Below are 22,808 nucleotides of genomic sequence, written 5' to 3' on the forward strand. Positions count from 1 at the left end.
ACAATCTGAGCAGCTGGCTTTCATTGTTTGCAGATGACACTGTCGTTTATTGACTAATAAAATCATCAGAAGATCAAAACAAACTGCAAAACATTTTAGAAAAGATATCTGAATGGTGCAAAAAGTGGCAGTTGACCTTAAATAATGAAAAGTGTGAGGTCATCCACATGAGTGCTAAAAGGAACTCGTTAAACTTTGGTTACATGATAAATCAGACTAATCTAAAAGCCATAAATTCAACTAAATACCTAGGTATTACAATTACAAACAACTTAAAATGGAAGGAACACACAGACAACGTTGTGGGGAAGGCTAACCAAAGACTGCGTTTTATTGGCAGGACACTTAGAAAATGGAACAGACCTACTAAGAAAACTGCCTACACTATGCTTGTCCATCCTCTTTTAGAATACCGCTGCACATTGTGGGATCCTTACCAAATAGGGCTGTTGGAGTGCATCGAAAAAGTCCAAAGAAAGGCAGCACGTTTCGTATTATTATGAAATATGGGAGAGAGTGTCACACAAATGCTACAGGATTTGGGCTGGAAATCATTAAAAGAAAAGTGTTTTTCGTTACGATGGAATCTTCTCTCGAAACTCCAATCACCAACTTTCTCCTCTGAATGCAAAAATATTTTGTTGACACCAATCTACATAGGGAGGAATGATCACCACGATAAAATAAGGGAATTCAGAGCTCGTATGGAAAGATACAGGTATTCATTCTTTCCACGCGCTATACGAGATTGGAATAATAGAGAATTGTGAAGGTGGTTCAATGAACCCTCTGCTAGGCACTTGAATGTGATTCGGAGAGTATCTACGTAGATGTAGATGTAGATATAGATTAGGATGATTTGAAACCTACAGATATAATGAAAATTCATGTCCTATAACAAAAGTAATAGTGTAACAGAAGCATACAACACTTAACAAAACTTTCAAACAGTACACACTATGTTGAGAAAACTAAACATACAACATAGAGCAGTCTTCATCATATGGTTACTTAAATCTTCTGTTATTAATTGCTTGAGGTACAGTAGGCGAAAGAGAATACTAAATTCTGTACACAGTTTAACAAATATTAGAATACTCTGTGTACACATTTCCACACTTCGACTCATAATATCTGTCAGATAGACACTACTTGTGATTACTTTGTGTGTGTGTGTGTGTGTGTGTGTGTGTGTGTGTGTGTGGAGATGAGAAGGGAGGGGTGGTGGTAGGGAGTATTTTAATGCATGGTATTTTTTCATAGATGGACAAATTAAGGAAGTTTAAAATTGCATTGATTAAGCATTCTGTCAACCCTTGATGGAATATCTTATACATTATTAATGAAAATACACAAAACATTGGTGTAATGCTCTATGATATTTAGTATTTTATATCACAAACTGATGTTCATTTGATATGCCACCATTAGGTACAATAACAAATATTTGTAGCTATAAAGTTTTTATAGGATCAAAGATATTAAACTAGTATACATACAGAGTATTTTAGTCGGGTTCCAAAGATGACAATTGTTAATGTTTGTTTTATAATTCTTTCAGTAAGAATGCAATGTAAAACTATTGAATGTAAATAAAATATGTGACACACGGTCATGTTTGTGTGAGTTGGATATATATGAATGTGTGTGTGCGTGTATGTTGCCTAATTTAGACAAATGCCTTTTGGCTGAAAACTTACTTATTTAGCAGTTTTTTTGTATGCCTGTCTCCGACTCAGCGTCTCCACTATATGGCAAGCAGCAGTCTATCCCTTTCATAATATTATCTTTATTGATGTCTTGTGGTGGCGGATTGAGGACATGGTAAAGAAGAGAGGAAACCTGCTGTTTCTGTTTTTTATGCATTATGGTGCTCACAAAGGCAGGAGTGTACCCACTGTTTGATGCTATTTGTTGGGTTGTATTTAATTCAGTTTGTAAGTTGTCATCATTCATGGGGATGGATATTACAGCAATATATAACTGAATGATAATTCCACATGACAGTATTCCAGGTTTGTTTATATGACTGTATGTCAAAAGTAAAACAATTATTAGTGTATATGAAATTGATTACAAGAAAGTGCCAGTGAAAGAGGTCATATATTTGAAGTCAAGCTGGAATTAATTGAGAAAATTACCAGAAACAGAAATAAAATGAGATACCTATTAAAATTGCAAACAATAAAAAAACACACAAACACACACACAAAATTTAAAGCTTTCGCAACCCACGGTTGCTTCATCAGGAAAGAGGAAAGGAGAGGGAAAGATGAAAGGATGTGGGTTTCAAGGGAGAGTGTAAGGAGTCATTCCAGTCCCGGGAGCGGAAAGACTTACCTTAGGGGGAAAAGGAGGACAGGTATACACTCGCACACACACACACACACATATCCATCCACACATATACAGACACAAGCAGACATATTTAAAGGCAAAGAGTTTGGGCAGAGATGTCAGTCGAGGAGGAAGTACAGAGGCAAAGATCTTGAATGACAGATGAGGTATGAGCGGCGGCAACTTGAAATTAGCGGAGATTGAGGCCTGGTGGATAACGTGAAGTGAGGATGTATTGAAGGGCAAGTTCCCATCTCCGGAGTTTGGATAGGTAGGTGTTAGTGGGAAGTATCCAGATAACCCGGACAGTGTAACACTGTGCCAAGATGTGCTGGCCGCGCACCAAGGCATGTTTAGCCACAGGGTGATCCTCATTACCAACAAACACTGTCTGCCTGTGTCCCTTCATGCGAATGGACAGTTTGTTGCTGGTCATTCCCACATAGAAAGCTTCACAGTGTAGGCAGGTCAGTTGGTAAATCACGTGGGTGCTTTCACATGTGGCTCTGCCTTTGATCGTGTACACCTTCCGGGTTACAGGACTGGAGTAGGTGGTGGTGGGTGGGTGCATGGGACAGGTTTTACACTGGGCGCGGTTACAAGGGTAGCAGCCAGAGGGTAGGGAAGGTGGTTTGGGGATTTCGTAGGGATGAACCAAGAGGTTACAAAGGTTAGGTGGATGGCGGAAAGACACTCTTGGTGGAGTGGGGAGGATTTCATGAAGGATGGATCTCACTTCAGGGCAGGATTTGAAGAAGTCGTGTCCCTGCTGGAGAGCCACATTCAGAGTCTGATCCAGTCCCGGGAAGTATCCTGTCACAAGTGGGGCACTTTTGGGGTTCTTCTGTGAGAGGTTCTGGGTTTGAGGGGATGAGGAAGTGGCTCTGGTTATTTTCTTCTGTACCAGGTCAGGAGGGTAGTTGAGGGATGCGAAAGCTGTTTTCAGGTTGTTGGTGTAATGGTTCAGGGATTCAGGACTGGAGCAGATTCGTTTGCCACGAAGGCCTAGGCTGTAGAGAAGGGACTGTTTGATATGGAATGGGTGGCAGCTGTCATAATGGAGGTAATGTTGCTTGTTGGTGGGTTTGATGTGGACGGATGTGTGGAGCTGGCCAATGGACAGATGGAGGTCAACGTCAAGGAAAGTGGCATGGGATTTGGAGTAGGACCAGGTGAATCTGATGGAACCAAAGGAGTTGAGGTTGGAGAGGAAATTCTGGAGTTCTTCTTCACTGTGAGTCCAGATCATGAAAATGTCATCAATAAATCTGTACCAAACTTTGGGTTGGCAGGCCTGGGTAACCAAGAAGGCTTCCTCTAAGCGACCCATGAATAGGTTGGTGTACGAGGGGGCCATCCTGGTACCCATGGCTGTTCCCTTTAATTGTTGGTATGTCTGGCCTTCGAAAGTGAAGAAGTTGTGGGTCAGGATGAAGCTGGCTAAGGTAATGAGGAAAGAGGTTTTAGGTAGGGTGGCAGGTGATCGGCATGAAAGGAAGTGCTCCATCGCGGCGAGGCCCTGGACATGCGGAATATTTGTGTATAAGGAAGTGGCATCAATGGTTACAAGGATGGTTTCCGGGGGTAACAGACTGGGTAGGGATTCCAGGCGTTCGAGAAAGTGGTTGGTGTCTTTGATGAAGGATGGGAGACTGCATGTAATGGGTTGGAGGTGTTGATCTACGTAGGCAGAGATGCGTTCTGTGGGGGCTTGGTAACCAGCTACAATGGGACGGCCGGGATGATTGGTTTTGTAAATTTTAGGAAGAAGGTAGAAGGTAGGGATGCGGGGTGTTGGTGGGGTCAGGAGGTTGATGGAGTCAGGTGAAAGGTTTTGTAGGGGGCCTAAGGTTCTGAGGATTCCTTGAAGCTCCGCCTGGATATCAGGAATGGGATTACCTTGGCAAACTTTGTAAGTAGTGTTGTCTGAAAGCTGACGCAGTCCCTCAGCCACATACTCCCGATGATCAAGTACCACAGTCGTGGAACCCTTGTCCGCCGGAAGAATGACGATGGATTGGTCAGCCTTCAGATCATGAATAGCCTGGGCTTCAGCAGTGGTAATGTTGGGAGTAGGATTAAGGTTTTTTAAGAAGGATTGAGAGGCAAGGCTGGAAGTCAGAAATTCCTGGAAGGTTAGGAGAGGGTGATTTTGAGGAAGAGGAGGTGTGTCCCGCTGTGGCGGAGGACGGAACTGTTCCAGGCATGGTTCAATTTGGATCGTGTCTTGGGGAGTTGGATCATTAGTAGTAGGATTAGGATCTTTTTTCTTCGTGGCAAAGTGATATTTCCAGCAGAGAGTATGGGTGTAGGACAGTAAATCTTTGACGAGGGCTGTTTGGTTAAATCTGGGAGTGGGGCTGAAGGTGAGGCCTTTGGATAGGACAGAGGTTTCGGATTGGGAGAGAGGTTTGGAGGAAAGGTTAACTACTGAATTGGGGTGTTGTGGTTCCAGATTGTGTTGATTGGAATTTTGAGGTTTTGGAGGGAGTGGAGCTGGAAGTGGGAGATTGAGTAGATGGGAGAGACTGGGTTTGTGTGCAATGAGAGGAGGTTGAGATTTGCTGGAAAGGTTGCAAAGGGTGAGTGAGTTGCATTTCTGGAGGTGGGAAACCAGGAGATTGGATAGTTTTTTAAGGTGCAGGGTGGCATGTTGTTCTCAGGCTATCCGTGATCTGAAGGCTGACCAATCCATCGTCATTCTTCCGGCGGACAAGGGTTCCACGACTGTGGTACTTGATCGTCAGGAGTATGTAGCTGAGGGACTGCATCAGCTTTCAGACAACACTACTTACAAAGTTTGCCAAGGTAATCCCATTCCTGATGTCCAGGCGGAGCTTCAAGGAATCCTCAGAACCTTAGGCCCCCTACAAAACCTTTCACCTGACTCCATCAACCTCCTGACCCCACCAACACCCCGCATCCCTACCTTCTACCTTCTTCCTAAAATTTACAAAACCAATCATCCCGGCCGTCCCATTGTAGCTGGTTACCAAGCCCCCACAGAACGCATCTCTGCCTACGTAGATCAACACCTCCAACCCATTACATGCAGTCTCCCATCCTTCATCAAAGACACCAACCACTTTCTCGAACACCTGGAATCCCTACCCAGTCTGTTACCCCCGGAAACCATCCTTGTAACCATTGATGCCACTTCCTTATACACAAATATTCCGCACGTCCAGGGCCTCGCTGCGATGGAGCACTTCCTTTCATGCCGATCACCTGCCACCCTACCTAAAACCTCTTTCCTCATTACCTTAGCCAGCTTCATCCTGACCCACAACTTCTTCACTTTCGAAGGCCAGACATACCAACAATTAAAGGGAACAGCCATGGGTACCAGGATGGCACCTCGTACGCCAACCTATTCATGGGTCGCTTATAGGAAGCCTTCTTGGTTACCCAGGCCTGCCAACCCAAAGTTTGGTACAGATTTATTGATGACATTTTCATGATCTGGACTCACAGTGAAGAAGAACTCCAGAATTTCCTCTCCAACCTCAACTCCTTTGGTTCCATCAGATTCACCTGGTCCTACTCTAAATCCCATGCCACTTTCCTTGACGTTGACCTCCACCTGTCCAATGGCCAGCTTCACACGTCCGTCCACATCAAACCCACCAACAAGCAACAGTACCTCCATTATGACAGCTGCCACCCATTCCACATCAAACGGTCCCTTCCCTACAGCCTAGGTCTTCGTGGCAAATGAATCTGCTCCAGTCCGGAATCCTTGAACCATTACACCAACAACCTGAAAACAGCTTTTGCATCCTGTAACTACCCTCCCGACCTGGTACAGAAGCAAATAACCAGAGCCACTTCCTCATCTCCTCAAACCTGGAACCTTCCACAGAAGAACCCCAAAAGTGCCCCACTTGTGACAGGATACTTTCCGGGACTGGATCAGATTCTGAATGTGGCTCTCCAGCAGGGATACGACTTCCTCAAATCCTGCTCTGAAATGAGATCCATCCTTCATGAAATCCTCCCCACTCCACCTAGAGTGTCTTTCCGCCATCCACCTAACCTTTGTAACCTCTTAGTTCATCCCTATGAAATCCCCAAACCACCTTCCCTACCCTCTGGCTCCTACCCTTGTAACTGCCCCAGCTGTAAAACCTGTCCCATGCACCCTCCCACCACCACCTACTCCAGTCCTGTAACCTGGAAGGTGTACACGATCAAAGGCAGAGCCACGTGTGAAAGCACCCACGTGATTTACCAACTGAACTGCCTACACTGTGAAGCGTTCTATGTGGGAATGTCCAGCAACAAACTGTCCATTCGCATGAATGGACACAGGCAGACAGTGTTTGTTGGTAATGAGGATCACCCTGTGGCTAAACATGCCTTGGTGCACGGCCAGCACATCTTGGCACAGTGTTACACTGTCCAGGTTATCTGGATACTTCCCACTAACACCAACCTGTCAGAACTCCGGAGATGGGAACTTGCCCTTCAGCATATCCTCTCGTCTCGCTATCCGCCAGGCCTCAATCTCCGCTAATTTCTAATTTCAATTTGCCGCCGCTCATGCCTCACCTGTCTTTCAACAACATCTTTGCCTCTGTACTTCCGCCTCGACTGACATCTCTGCCCAAACTCTTTGCCTTTACAAATGTCTGCTTGTGTCTGTGTATATGTGGATGGATATGTGTGTGTGTGCAAGTGTATACCTGTCCTTTTTTCCCCCTAAGGTAAGTCTTTCTGCTCCCGGGATTGGAATGGCTCCTTACCCTCTCCCTTAAAACCCAAATCCTTTCGTCTTTCCCTCTCCTTCCCTCTTTCCTGACGAGGCAACCGTTGGTTGCGAAAGCTAGAATTTTGTGTGTATGTTTGTGTCTGTTTGTGCGTCTATCAACCTGCCAGCGCTTTTGTTCAGTAAGTCTCATCATCTTTCTTTTTATATATATATATATATATATGTTGGTATATGCGGATGGATATGTGTGTGTGTGCGAGTGTATACCTGTCCTTTTTTCCCCCTAAGGTAAGTCTTTCTGCTGCCGGGATTGGAATGACTCCTTACCGTCCTATATATATATAATTTTGGCTTTTGATGCTATAGAATTAGCTAAATAATATCTGCAACATAATCTAAATAGATTTTCAAAGTGATATGAACTCTTTCATGAGGTCCTGTTTCCACAACATTAGTAGGTGTTGAAATCTGGTACATATGAAAGTACTTACCATCAAGACCACCTCTGATTTCTGCATCTGTCATTTGTGTCTGTTCTGCTCTGTTGATAAAATACCAATGTGGTATTACTGAATCATTCCAGCCTCCTGGAGTGCCAATTTTTATTGCCTCTGATTTTGGTCCCTGGTGTATGACAACTTCTGCCAGGTCACCTAATAAAATATCAAATCTCTATTATTGGCAGTTATAAAGCTGCTTGCTTCAAATAAAATCTGTCTCATTTATACTACATAAATATAAGTTCCTAATATAGAAAATAAGAAAAATTAAAAATACTTTTGCAAATCAAGAAGTTTTTAACATGCAGGTGGACAATCTAGGCAGTGACTAAATCACAAAATGAAAACTAATTTGTCTAGTCCAAAGCAGTACACAAAATAGCAAATGAAAGTAAAAAATATGTTTCTTTATATATTGTAGTACAGGAAAGTATTCATATGGAAATTACAAAATGAATATAAGGAAGCTACATGATAAGAGCAGTTCATATAAGGAAACTACTCCAGATGCCAATACAACAACTGTGTATAGGTGAAAGGTTGTGAGGTATAAATTACATTTTAAAAATAATCTTCCCAGTATAATTCCCACAAAACCAATAGATCTTTTTTGATCTGCCCCTATTGCTTGTCATCTCATCACAAATTTTTCTATTCATATATTTCTAATGCAAGTGTAAAGTAAGTGTGGGAGTCAGGAGTAACTCTGATTCCAAAAACAAAATGTTCTGCAGCATTTTTAAATGTAACTAAAATTATGTTACTACACCACTTGATTCATTCTGTTTAAAACAGTTATACTTAGAGTTATACATCTAATTAATGATTTCTGGCTCACTACTGTCATGAATTGTTGAGACAATATCTAAAAACAGTGCTAAAATAATTCACTCCATTAAAATTGAAAATACATTCAGTGATAGATTAGAAAGTTCTTTACAGTACTAATGTTACAGTGTTGCTCTTCAGGCTAAAGTAAAGGAAATTAAAGAAAAATGAACAATGTTGTTTGTCTTGAGATAAGCCCTTCAGGCTGAAATAAGGAGAAAAATGTTGTTTGAAGTAAAGCAATGCCTGTGATAAATAATTTTTTGTCTTTTATAAAGAGAGGTAAAGTTTTGTCCATAATATGGTTGGTTGTTGCTGTAAAGTGTCATTCTTTAAGGTCAGTTGCTGTAAGAAAGGCAAAGCAGGGTTTCCAGTACTTAACAGTGATGAAATGAAGTAACATGTAATGAAGTATTAAGGACTCAACGAAGTGTTGAAGTGTAATGAGGAAGATGCAGTGACAAAGTGTAATGAGGTATCTGTAATGATGCTAATAATGAGAAATACAAGAAGCGATATGTAATAAAGGGATAGTTAAGGAAACTGACAGAGGTGCTGTCTCTGTGGTAGTTTATTTTGTAAATGAACGTCTTCAGTTAAAAAGTTTGTAAAATAAAGAACTTATTGATGTAACAGACTTCACTAAATCATAAAATGTGATTACATGCAGAGCACAATTCTTGCTGTGATGAAATATCTAATTAATAGGAGGCAACAGATGGAAAACCTAAAAATAATTTTATATCTTCATGAAAGTAATGCTTATAAGGAAAAAACATAACAGACTGTTTAAAAATGATGAAATGAAATATTGATTTTCGTGTAACCACTTGTGAGGACTCTACCCATCGGAGATGAATAGTGTATCATAAACTACAGTCTTTGACACTAATAACATCTTTGTTCATGTACAATGTGCAAGAGCAGCTGTACTCTCTACAGAGTTAGTCTGTTACTGACTTCCAAGTTGTGTAAATGTGTTTCGTTGAGCTCATGATTAAGGATGCGTACCTGTATCCTTCGGTAAATTTTATTTTCAAGATATTATTATGCTTACCTCCGCTGTGCTGCAAATCTGTCTTTTAAGTTATTGTACTAATGAAGTCCAGTGTTAATGAACTGAGTAATTTGTTTCAATTTCAAAATCAGTGAAGGCTTGAAAACAGTTTCCATCTCTTTAACCAATAACTAAATTTTGCTGTATGAATGTTCTGAGTATTTCAATTAGTATAGGATTAATCCTGTCTCTTTCAGGTTTTCCACAAAACATTATTATTTTACTGATACAGAATATGTTGTATTCTCTTTCTCATTGTATCGCTATGGGAAGTCACTGGAATAATTAAAACAGAGAAATTCCCAAGGAGATGAGTCCTCAAACAGATGGGGATTGGACTAGAGCAAGCGGTATTGTCTCCCAGGGCTCCACAGTGTAGTGAATGCAAAGTGTTTCATACAATAAAATATAATCATTTCCTTACAATTTTGTAGAAAAAGGGTTTACAAAAGGGTATTTTACATAAAAGGTGTGTATAAAATTGTAATGTTTTTAACTACAATATGGAAAATATGGGGTACAACTCACCACAAAGAGGAGGTGTTGAGTCACAGACACACAAAGAAAAGAATACCAGAAGTATTTAAGCTTTCAGGCATTGCCCTTCTTGAGAAGTATAGCTCTTTCACATTCACACTACAACCTTCACACACAAATGGCTACTGCTTCCAAGTTCTGAAGCCTGGCTGCAGCTGCATCTGAGATGAGTAGCAATTTGCACCAGATTGCTCTCAGGTCAGATGCAGTCACAGTCAGGCCTTAGCACCCAGAGATAGTCGCCATATGTGTGTGTGTGTGTGTGTGTGTGTGTGTGTGTGTGTGAGTGTGTGTGTGTGTGTGTGTGTGTGTGTGTGTGTGAGTTGTTTCATGTGAAGGTATGAGAGCTATATGTCTACGCCCATTGCGGCTCACGTTAGAAGCAGTTGCAGTCAGACCTTAGTGTGTGTGAATGACTTGCTGTCATGTAAATGTGTGAGAGCTATACTTCTTAGGAAGAACAATGCCAAAAAGCTTAAATATTTCTAGTATTTTTTTCTTTGTATCTGCATGCAAACCAACAGCTACTCTATGTGATGAGTAGAACACAATCCTTTCTCCATCCTGGACTCTCCACTGTTTGTAATGCTCTAAGGTCCATAAAATAACTTTATTTTGTAAACTTGGACAATAAACTAGGGCAATGACCAGTATCAGTTTTAATTTATATTTGGATATATTATTTCTAGTGTCATATGAAATTTATTTATGTAATGTTGATTTTTTATTTGAAAATAGGTGTAATTATTCAAATATTGTACTGTAGCCTTCTTGTGAAAACCAATTTATTTCCCATGATCACACTGTTAACAAAATTACTGGTTTACTAGTTTCAGCAATATGTATTGCCATCTTCAGATCCATTAAACCCAGCCTTGACTTTTTTATCCATATTGCCTTGATTTTCTTATGCATAATGTGACAGAGTGGTTTAAGCATTGCATGTGAGTCATAGTGGCTCAGTTTGCTGGCCTAACTACCTCTGGCACTGGTATTGGTAGTCAACTCCCTTGTGACTTATCTTTGGTTTTCCTAGTTGAAGTGTGGAGGCTCAGTACAGAGGCAGTGAGTTGCAAACAGCACATGATGGAAGGAGGAGGGCTGGAGCAGCAGTGCCTGATGGCAGGGTCTGGTTGGGCCAATTTGGGTTTGACAATGCATGTACCCAGCCGGATCACTGAGCGACTTGCCAAATGTTGGGTAGCTGCTAAAGAAGGGGACAAAGGTTGTGCTCTGGAGCTCTGGTGATGGGGGCCTCCATCTGTTATTTGAAAAGGAGTTAAAAGGATAATTGATGGTGGGAAGAGTGCACCGTAAGAACTGCCTATTGATATTCTTGCACTGTGGTTAGGGGGAGCATAAAGGAGAGGAGCACAGAAGGGAAAAATATCGGTTGATGAGTGCGCTGACAAAGTGTGGAGCACAGTGAGGGTGAGGGGATACCAACTGGGAAGAGGTGACAGGACAAAGCAGGTGGAAACTGTTGGATGGAGGGTGTTAGAACACCTGCAATTCTCTCGCCACCACCAGATACCAGTTAAGAAGAAGCACCCCCTTCATCACCCGATATCACTCTGAACTGGAACAACTGAACCACATCCTTCAGCAGGGCTTTGATTATCTATCACCATGCCCTGAAATGAGGGATATCCTACCTGAGATCCTTCCCGCCCCACCTAAAGTAGTGTTCCATCAACCATCCAACCTCCACAACATCCTAGTCCATTCATATGCCACTCCCAATCCATACCCTTACTACAGGGATTGCATCCCTATGGAAGACCCACGTGAAAGACCTGCCCAAACCCCCAACCTCCTCTTCCTATTCCAGTCCTGTCACAGGCTTATCCATCTCTTTGAGGCTGGGACACCTGAGAAAGCAGCCCTGTCATATATCAGTTCTGCTTTTAATATTTGTATGACTACCAACCAGTTGTCTACCTAAGTGGTTCTCACCAAACTGTGGCCAAGAACAAAATGAGTCATCCTGTGGTATAACTTGAAGCTGAACACAACATGCTTGATTTTAATATATCCAAATATAAATTAAAACTGATACTGGTCATTGCCCTAGTTTATTGTCCAAGTTTACAGAATAAAGTTATTTTATGGACCTTAGAACATTACAAACAGTGGAGAGTCCAGGATGGAGAAAGGATTGTGTTCTACTCATCACATAGAGTAGCTGTTGGTTTGGATGCAGATACAAAGAAAAAAATACTAGAAATATTTAAGCTTTTTGGCATTGTTCTTCCTAAGAAGTATAGCTCTCACACATTTACATGACAGCAAGTCATTCACACACATGGATACTGTCTCCAGGCACTAAGGTCTGACTGCAACTGCTTCTAACGTGAGCCGCAATGGGCGTAGACATATAGCTCTCATACCTTCACAACCCAGGACCTCAGGACCCTCCCATCCAAAACCAGCTTATCTGAACTGCACAGATTGGCATTATCCTTATGACATATTCTCCACTCCCAAAATTATCCTGTCTTCAACCTACTGTCCCCACAACCTCCACCCAACAGTTCCCACCTCCTACCAGTTCACATCCCCTAAACCTCCTTGTGTTCTCAAGATAGTTAAACAGTAGAAACTGTAAACACAAGAATCCTTGAGTCGATGGTGCTCCCAAAGAAGAATATTTATACAATGAAGTAAGTAATGTTACACTGTATGTGTGTACAAAGACTGTTGTGGCAGTGCATGGTCAACATAAGAGGTGGGATTTGAACAACACATTAAAACAAGTCAAGTTCCACAAAAAAACATTCAACGGAGGGAGCATGAAAATTGTCCAAATCATATTCCAGAAGAAAGAGCCCAGGTTGTCTGTGAACTTAGCAGAAACACACCTCATACCAGAGACATTATAGTTGAATGCCAAACACACTTAAAGTATATAATAATGATTTGAATATAGCAGCTATTAATCATGATTGCTTTCTACAGGGCTGCAAAGGAAGAAACATGTATCCTGTCAGGGAAGACAGATAAAGGTGGATATTGGTCCATTTTATAATACTGTATTTTAACTATCAGGGTCAGGCATTTGCAAGAATTATGATAGTCTGTATGTTATCCTTGCCAGTCCAGTGAGTACTGAGGATGAGAAGAGAAAAGGGCTTAAAGTAAAAGGGCCACACTTGAAGGAGCTGAAGCTTTGTGGACGAAATGTCAAGATCTGACTTCTGAAGCTAATAAAAAAACAAAAACATACACACAATTTCTATCATCCTACATCAAATGCTACCCACAACAAAACTTTCCAGGGGGCCTTTTTTACTTGAATTAGATTTGGTTATTGTTACTTTCTGAACATTACAATAGTAATTTCTTCTGTCTCATGTTTAGCATCTCTGGTATATAACTCTCTGATGTAAGTCTGTAAAAATCATATATTTGTTGTAACAACTTTTCGAGGCACTTTTTAATGGAGACATTGCTCACCCACAATCATGGGGACAATGCTACAAGTAAAGAATTTTCTAGGACTTATTTACACCTTTTTCACCCACATCACAAATTGAATTATTACAAAAATAGTGTAATAATTCATAGACAAAGTTACAAATAAACCATTGTGATTTATGATTTACTAAATGGTTCAAATGGCTCTGAGCACTATGGGACTTAACTTCTGAGGTCATCAGTCCCCTAGAACTTAGAACTACTTAAACCAAACTCACCTAAGGACATCACACACATCCATGCCCGAGGCAGGATTCGAACCTGCGACCATAGCGGTCGCGCGGTTCCAGACTGTAGCGCCTAGAACCGCTCGGCCACCCTGGCTGGCTATGATTTACTAACTCAACTAAACATATAACATGCAATAACACAACATCGTGCTCTTGCGAGTTAGCACTTTCTTCCTCTGACTCCTTCAATTACAGTATGGACAGAAGCATTTAAATACTCATTTCGCAAACTAAATGCATGAATGGAATGGGAAGAAACCCTAATGCATGGTACCATGGGGAGTATCCTCTGCTACGCACTTCACAGTAGTCCACAGAATACAGATTAGGGGCAGATGTTTCTATCTTCCAACAACTCAGAGGAATCTGAAATGACTGTTTTATTTTATGTTTACAAGTTGGTATTTGTGTTTTAAACAACAAATGAATAAAAAAAGAATGAATTTAACATCAGTAGCAATTCAGATGAGTAATATCTAATTTTTTGTTTTGGAGTCGAGACTTGATTTTGAAGTCACAATGTATTAAGTTCAAAAACTGCAATTAACTTTCACAAATAATTAGTTAACAGCTACAGAAAGTCATATGCTTTCATGTATCTGAGTCCTGCAACATAACTAAGAATTTTAGTTTTACCTGCAAGTGTTGCTGCCCATCTGTTGTCCATTACCAGTGAAGTAGTGTTTGCATTGGCAGAGTCTGGATATATGTCATTGAACTTTACATTCTCCATAGTCTGTATGCCTGTGGCTATTCCTGCTATTAGATTTACAGCACTCAATGAACCCCATTTGTCATAAATAACACCATTTTCTACTGGACACTGACTTGGCTCCACTACAGTAATTTTGCCAAGTGTTAACTTAGCACTTTGCATAGACTTTGCTTGTGGTTCCTTAACATCCAGCACTGGTTCTTTAACTTCTGCTACAGGTTCTTCAATATCAGTCAGTGACTCATCGAGTTCCGCTTTGATTGACTTCACTTCAGAACTCTGACTCACAATAACTGGTGGTTCTTGGTCACCAGATACCTGTCCAGTAGTCTCTGTTTTCGGTGGCTCTGTATCTGGCTTACTGAGAGGAGTATTTTCTTCTGCTGTGGTTACATTACTGAAAGTCACAAAACTCAAAGTTAAAAATGACCAATGGGATGTTTATATAACAGTGTGTGAATGCCAACTTTATACATACATTTAATACAGCAGTATTTACTATTGTACATATGAGATTAAATTACATGGCAGTCCGTATGCTGCTTATATCACAGTGTTGGAAAAAAATATGTTTGTAGTATGTAAGAAAACATTAAGATTTCATCAGATATTTAGACTGCAGAAAACTGAGTGTGGTAACTGCTCACTGCCTTAAGACTTTTTAAAATGCTGTAAATCTTAACTGTTCTGTGTGAATATATTTTTCAGAGTGTTATGTATGTAAAAAGTATTTACCACTATGTTAAAAATCGTTTAGAACATAGCTATGAAACCAGAAACATTTATAATTTGCATCTGGCCAGAAAAACAAATAAAGTTAAAACGCAGCAGAGTTTATTGTACAATGTTATCAAATTATATAATAAATTACTACAACATATAAAAGTCATAGGTATGATCTGCTGTTTCAAAACACAACAAAAAATTATTTACAAAATAAAATTTTTAAAATGTAACAGAATGCTTGAATTAAAAAGTAATGTAATGTACAAAGTTCTTTATTATAATGTATGTAAAAACAATAATTATATAAGATTAACAAACAAATGGAATTATAGAGTAAAAGAAAATTCATTGTCAATTACAGTGTAAGATATTAATTTTGCACAAAGCAAATTGTTTTATGGATTAATAAAGACATCTATCACTCAGAGAGGGAACTGTGATATTCGTAACAGATTAGCATCCAGCTGTTAGTACATACACAAACCAGGTGGCCATTTACAGTTCAACTGACATATCATTACCGTGGCAACATTATGAATTAACTGTATAACTTGTGGACAGGGCGAGATTGATGGATTTAGGTGCCAAGAGTGCCAAGTACCGAGCTCAGAACGGCACATAAGAATTATTACAACAAATCAGTCATATGAAAGATCTTACAAAACAGTATTATGAATAATAAAGGACTCAAAATATGTCCATCAGAGCACACACATACCAGTGAGGAGGCAGAAGACTCCTATTAAGAGTTGCATAAACTGGTTGATAAAATACTACTGCAAGATGATAATGGGGGAACTGAATGTGAAAGGAGTTCAAAAATTAAAGAATGGTTCTTCAATGGGAATACTAATACCTGAAATGACAAGAAGTACAATTTACCAGAAAGAGTATGTTCGCCATTATGATACTTTTCTAGAAAAAATTAATAGAAAATAGGCTTACCATAGGCCAACTGAAACTAAAAATGAAAATGAACACCGATTATCATACAATGATGAATTTTCACAGTATGTCTCAGACCTAAAACACTTTAGAATTTAAAATGATTACAGAGCAGTAACACAGAAAAGTAAATGCAGAGCTAGAAATAAATGAAATTAAACCAGCACAGATAGAAGGTGCATTTATTTAAGATTAACAAGATATTGATGACCAGGTGCTGTCAATACTATAAGCAGAAAGTAATAAATCATGATTCTAGACATCAATTTGACTGTGCCATCTATCAGTGTTTATTAGGGTGGTACCCAGTCATCCACAGGATTAGGGGGCCTACTTAGTTTTTCACAGAGGAGGTGAATATGGTGCATTGTAGCACTGAAAATGATACCAAATAAAGGAAGACATTTAAATGCAGCTGAAGAATTCATACATACACAGTAACAACTGGTATCCCTTAGTCTGCCTAAAGATGGACAACATGTGTTATCACTATGATTTTGAGACAATGCAACAAACTGCAGTAGAAACTTGTGGATTCAAAGCCACAAGAAACAGTAATGTAAAAATCATCAGATGCTGTGTATTGTTTGGGATGGCACTAACACACAATGCTTATATCACTCAAACCATCACAGTAGCATACAACCAAAATGTCCTGACGTGGTTAAGGAATACAGTCAAGCATAGTCGCACATGCTGCTTCTCTGGGGTATCATATTTTGCCTTACTCCCCATATTCTCCTGACATTGCAGCCAGTGACATCTTCCTCTTTTCCCAGAAGAAGAAACTATTGTGTGGCAGGCATTTCCAGAATGACAGTGAGGTTATTAGCAAGATGAATTGTTTTCTTGACTGCCCAAATGCAGATTTCTACAGTCAAGGTATCCAAGAAGTCATAGATCAGAGGGCAAAATGTCTCACACTGAAAGGTAAATACATAGAAAAAGACTAACACCACCACCAACTTTCATGCTTACAAGTTCACTTTTTCAAGGTTATACTTAAAACATTATGTCTATCTCTCATACTTGACATACACTGTCTCCTATATATCATTTTCTAGTTCAGAATAACTATTCAGGTTTTCTTGCTGTCTACAGTTATCACAGAATGATTATCTTAAAGCAAATGAACCACAATTCATTCAACACATGTTAAATTGGTGACATAGTCACAAAGCTGAGAGTCCAGGGATGGATGTAAAGAACTGTGGGCATTCTGTTGGGAAGCTTCTCTGAGAAAGACAAGAAGAATATTGTACAATACATGAGATTTGTTCCTCTAGCTCCCTACATACTTTCGTTGTATCTTTCACCCAGATGCTGAGACAAACCATTATTGTCAGTACAAATAGTTTTCGATCCAATAAAATGTAACTACTACATACTTATCATGGAGAATAAAATCTAGTTATTTTCTTTTATCATTATTGTATTTCCAGTGTGGTGTATTTGCAACTGATTTAAAACCATTAAGGATTCTCCTTCATGAACATTACATGGTAGTCTAAATCCCATACCCAATAGTATATTAGATCATCCTAAAGCAGCATTATCTGGTGTGGTTACATGACTGGCATCTTCAGCTGAAGTAACCCAATATACTTGCACATGTACAAGACATCAATTAGTGTGCTAAATTAAGCAATGGAAAATCTAGGATAGAGTAACAACAATGAAATAAGATACAGAATGCTGCTCACCACATAAAGGAAGTGCTGAGTGGAAACCAGGCACATTTAAAGGAAATTTTAAAGTAAATCAACTTAGTAGTGCAAAGTCTTCTTTTACTACCTGTACTCTATCTGTAAAACCATCTGCTCTGAAACTCGAATTCTTTCACGCCATCTCCCAAACTGAAACCCTTGACCTTCAGAAGCTAGAGCAGCATGCACAAAGCCACATCAAAAAACTATCCAATCTCTTCACCTAATACTCACACCTTAGACTATCACAACCTATGATCACTATATGAGTCTTTGTCCTCCACATGCCCTCATAGGGGTCAAATGTAGGTCCCACTGCATGTGCCATGCTTTCAGAAACTCCCTCCTATCATCCTACAGAACCCAGAATCTAAAAAGACTCACAAAACAGTCATGAACCTGTCCTCCAAAATCCTCACTCACACAGAAGTACCAGTCTTCTCCAAAGGCCTGAACTTTTACCCCACCCAAATTCTACCATGCTGTCCTTGTTAACGACTTTTCTCTTTCTCTTGGTTCCTACAGTAGAAACACTTTTTGCCACCAACCATACCAATCAGGCTCAAACTAAAATCAATACTGAACCATGCCTTAATTTGCTCCTCCGTCTTACCATGATCAGTCCCCCTTGCCCCTTGAATCATCATCTGATAACTGTACAGAACTTCCTAATCTCAAGCCTTCCCATCACCATCAATCCCCAAATCCTTCACCATGGAAAATAACCTCACGTTCATGAAAATAACTGCAATCCACCAGCTGCCAACTCATCCTGACCTTACAATCCTAGCTGCTGACACAGGCTCTACCACTGTGGTTAAGAACCACAGGGATTACCTGGCCCAAAGGCTTGACGCACTGTCAGATACATCCACCTACAAGCCCCACCGCACTGACCTCATTCCAGAAATCTAACAACCTCAGATAACTATCCAATCTCTTCACCTCCTACTCACACCTTGGATTATCACTATCCACCACCACTGCAAGAGTGTCCCTCCCCCACATCTCCCATAGGTGTCAAATTTTGTGTTATAGGTCCAACTACATCTGCTACACCCTCAGAAACTCTCTCCTGCCACCCTACAGAAACCAGAACCTAAACAGTCCTTCTTTAAATCCCTAGATCCAACCCATAATTCTCTCCCCTGAACCTGTCTCTCTTGTCACACTCACCACTCCCAACACTCCTACCTTCTACATGGTGCCTAAAATATATCACCTTATGTTGATATATTGCCCTGCTGTAGCTGGATGTGGCACCCCTCCAGAGAGAATCCATGCCCTTGTGTACCAACACCTCCAGCATATCATCCATAATTTAACCTCAAAAAAAAAAAAAAAAAAAAAAAAAAAAAAAAAAAAAAAAAAATAATAATAAATAAATAAATAAATAAATAAATAAATAAATTATTCCTCTGCTGACTCTTCATAGTCCCTGGTCCTTTTACCACCAAACACCCTGTTTTTCACTGTTGGTGTCAACTCCCTGTACACTAACTTTCACAACATGCAACTGACTCCAAACCTACAACTTTCTTTCTCGTCACCACAACCAGATCCACAACTATGTCTCCCTTATCTCCCTTGTCTCCCTCAAAGGCATTATCTACAAACTAACCCATGGTACAGCCAAAGGCACCCATGTGACACATTCCTATTCACAGACAATATAGAGGAAACCTGTGCAGCCACCCAGAATCTCAAGCCCCTCACCTGGACTAAATTCACTTATGACACCCCCATGATCTGGACTAAGGGTGAGGACACACCATCCACAATCCTCCAGAATGTCAACACTACCTCTCACAATTGTGCTTCCTTTTGTCCCATCGGGTCCTCCTCAACCCAACAAGCCACTTTTCTTGACGTCGACCTTCACCATACAGATGGGTTCATTTGTATCTCCATCCACATAAAACCTGTCAATCACTAAAATACTTCCTTTTTGACACCTGCCATCCATTCCACACCATAAAGTCTCTCATCTACAGACCTAACCACTTATGGTCATAGCATTTAAAATGACAACCAGACCCTTTCCAAATATGCTGAAGGTTTCAGTGAGGCCTTTACAGACCAAAATTACCCTCTCCCACATTGTTCAGAAACAGAGTTGTCACACTTTGTTTTCCTAGTAACTTATCATCCCCCCACATATCTGATGATTGGCCATAATGGAACACCCATCTCATGATTCAATACCACCCAGGACTGCAGAAAGCCAACAGAATCACATTCTCTGCCAGGGTTTTGGCTACCTCTCATTGTGTGCTGAAATAACAAATATCCTCCTCATATCTCCCACAGTGGTACCTGCTGCCCACCAAACCAACCCTTGTCTGTCACTATTCCAGCTCCATTCCTAACCACTTGCCTCGTGGCTCATACTCTTGTAACAGACTTGTCTCCTACTTCCTCCCCCTACCACCTGCTCCAGTCTGGTCACAAGTATCAAAAGCAGTGCAACTTGTCAAAACCACAGTGTGGTCTACCAACTTAGTGAAGACACTGTGCAGCATTCTAAATAGACTTGATCATGGCTCTGAGCACTATGGGACTTAACATCCATGGTCATCAGTCCCCTAGAACTTAGAACTACTTAAACCTAACTAACCTAAGGACAGCACACAACACCCAGCCGTCACGAGGCAGAGAAAATCCCTGACCCCGCTGGGAATTGACTTGATCACTAACAAGTTGTCTATACACAAGGATGGCCATTATCAGTCAGTGGCCAAGAGACAACTGGACCACCCAGCTGTGCCACCTGAAGTCTTCTCACTAATATCAACTTTTCTGAGTTGCACAGGTGGGAACTCTCCCTAAAACATACCCTTCCCTCCCATAACCCCTCCTGGTTTCAACATTCACTGGTATCTGGTCTCACCTGCCTTCATCCCCTCCCCTGCTGCCACTCTAGTGTCACACACACCAGATATGCCTCCAGCACTCCTGTACAGCCCTTTTCCGCTTCACTGCTTCTCTTCTGTCCTCTTCCCCCCACCCCATCCGCAAGCAGAGACCCCCCATATGCTGCAACTAACAGCCCACCATTCTCTTCCTGTCACATCCATGCACCAGGTTGTATACTGGACAAGGAAAAAAGTTCCTGGATTTGTAAAACTTATCAATTCTTTGAATGATTAAGGTTTTATTAAACCAGCACAGAACCTCCCACCACTTTAGGAAGTGAACCCCAGAAAAAAATGCGTTTTAGAAAGATCTTTGATTTGTAGCAACATGTACGGTGCATATTTTCGTATTACGAAAGTATATAGTCAAATTCCACCAATCACAGAACGTTAGTTTCTGAAGCACTGAAGTCGAGATTGTGATGCATCTTTGTAAGCCAATCATAGCTCAGGTGATGTAATCTTGCCCGCTGATGACAGTAGATATTCACTGCATTTACATGGGGCTCCCAAAAGCAGATTTCGTAAACCGATCTTCCAATACTATTTCTGGGTGGTCAAGTAAACATTTCAAAATTGACTCTGGAAATCTGCTTCTGGATGCCGGTTTTCAAACTCTGCAATCGATTTTTGTGGGCAACGGCCTTGCCACAGTGGTTACACCAGTTCCCAGGAGATCACCGAAGTTAAGCGCTGTCGGGTGTGGTCGGTACTTGGATGGGTGACCATCCAGGCTGCCATGTGCTGTTGCCATTTTTCGGGGTGCTCTTAGCCTCATGATGCCAGTTGAGGAGCTACTCGACCAAATAGTAGCGGCTTCAGTCAAGAATACCGTCATAACGGCTGGGAGAGCGGTGTGCTGACCTCACGCCCCTCCTATCCGCATCCTCCACAGAGGATGACATGGCGGTCGGATGATCCCGGTAGGCCACTCATGGCCTGATGATGGAGTGAGTGCAATCGATTTCTGCTCCATAATTATGTGAATGCATTTTAATTTACTTTATAACTCCCAACCACAGAAATCTATTTTGTTTTCATTTGACAAGAGAGCTGTAAACCAAGAGGAAACAGCAAAATCACTAAACGTAAACATGATTCACGTGGAGACTGCCACTAATCTCATTACAATTCATACTGCTCTGCATATGCACAAATCTGGCAGATTGGACGTGCCAGAAAAATTTTTCTTGGTAGCATCTGGCTGCTTGTTCCTACTTCTGATAGAGCTAACAGCTGCACTTCACATGGACAGAAACGGGAGAAGGTACTGCTCATATGCGACTCAACTGCGCATATGCATAAGCACACTGGCAACTGCTCAAATGAACCTAATATAAACCACTGTGACATCACGCCCATCAGAAGCAGTTTGTTGTTATGAAGTATTGCATACTCTTCATCGTAAAGCCTTTGACACATTTTGCTGTTGGCAGATGTTTGTGTGTGTGCTGCGTTTTGTTGTTGTAAATGGTTCATTTCCTTTGCAACTTAAGTTTTATTTGTTTTTCTCATTTATGTTTTATTGCTGCAGAATTATTTTGCAGTAGCAGGCTAAAGTAAAATTCTTTGTTAGAGTATCAGTTCTTACCAGTCTAAAGTACAAAAATTTAACTGAAAACTAAAACAATGAAAAATTTTCTCCTGGATGAAAAAATTACAGGGGTTTTCCTAGATTTCACGGTTGTCACAGACCGTATACACCCTGTGCACACTCCCACAGTATCTTTCCCCACCTCTACCCTGCTATCCCTCCCTCTCCTCACCCCATACTTCTTATGTATCCAATACCCAGTACAGCCAATATCACTGCTCACCACATTCAGGCCTCAGTATCTGGAGGCCAGGCCTCGCATCTGGAGGCCACAGTGGACGTGAGTGTGTGAGTTGTGGGTGTATAAAAGAGTGTGTGTGTGTGTGTCTGTGTGTGTTTGTGTGTGTGTCTGTGTGTGTGCGTGTGTGTTTTCCTACATCTGTGGAAGTACTTTGTTGGTAGCTTAGTTTACTTTTAAATTTACTTTTACACCTCCTCTATGTGGCAAGCAGCAGTTTGTCCTATTCCATTGTTGTCTCTACCATGCTGTGTGCTTGTATATGAAGCTTAGTGCATTGAAGTAGTCACAA

General features: G+C 40.8%; 1 protein-coding gene and 1 pseudogene across 1 annotated transcript in view; one reads left to right on the top strand and one right to left on the bottom strand.

The window, feature by feature from the left end:
* Window positions 1-22,808, bottom strand: part of LOC126144536 (uncharacterized) — a 191,867-nt gene that overhangs the window by 93,186 nt on the left and 75,873 nt on the right. Inside the window, exons 6-7 of the mRNA XM_049915497.1 lie at window positions 14,314-14,789; window positions 7,540-7,701 (exon numbers count right to left, since the gene is read on the bottom strand). Of these exons, the coding sequence (XP_049771454.1) occupies window positions 7,540-7,701; window positions 14,314-14,789 (638 nt within the window). The remainder of the gene's footprint in view (window positions 1-7,539; window positions 7,702-14,313; window positions 14,790-22,808) is intronic.
* LOC126163721 (5S ribosomal RNA) lies at window positions 21,320-21,437 on the top strand (annotated as a pseudogene).

This window comes from Schistocerca cancellata, chromosome 2 (assembly GCF_023864275.1).
Source record: "Schistocerca cancellata isolate TAMUIC-IGC-003103 chromosome 2, iqSchCanc2.1, whole genome shotgun sequence".
In the NCBI taxonomy this organism is placed as follows: Eukaryota; Metazoa; Arthropoda; class Insecta; order Orthoptera; family Acrididae; genus Schistocerca; species Schistocerca cancellata.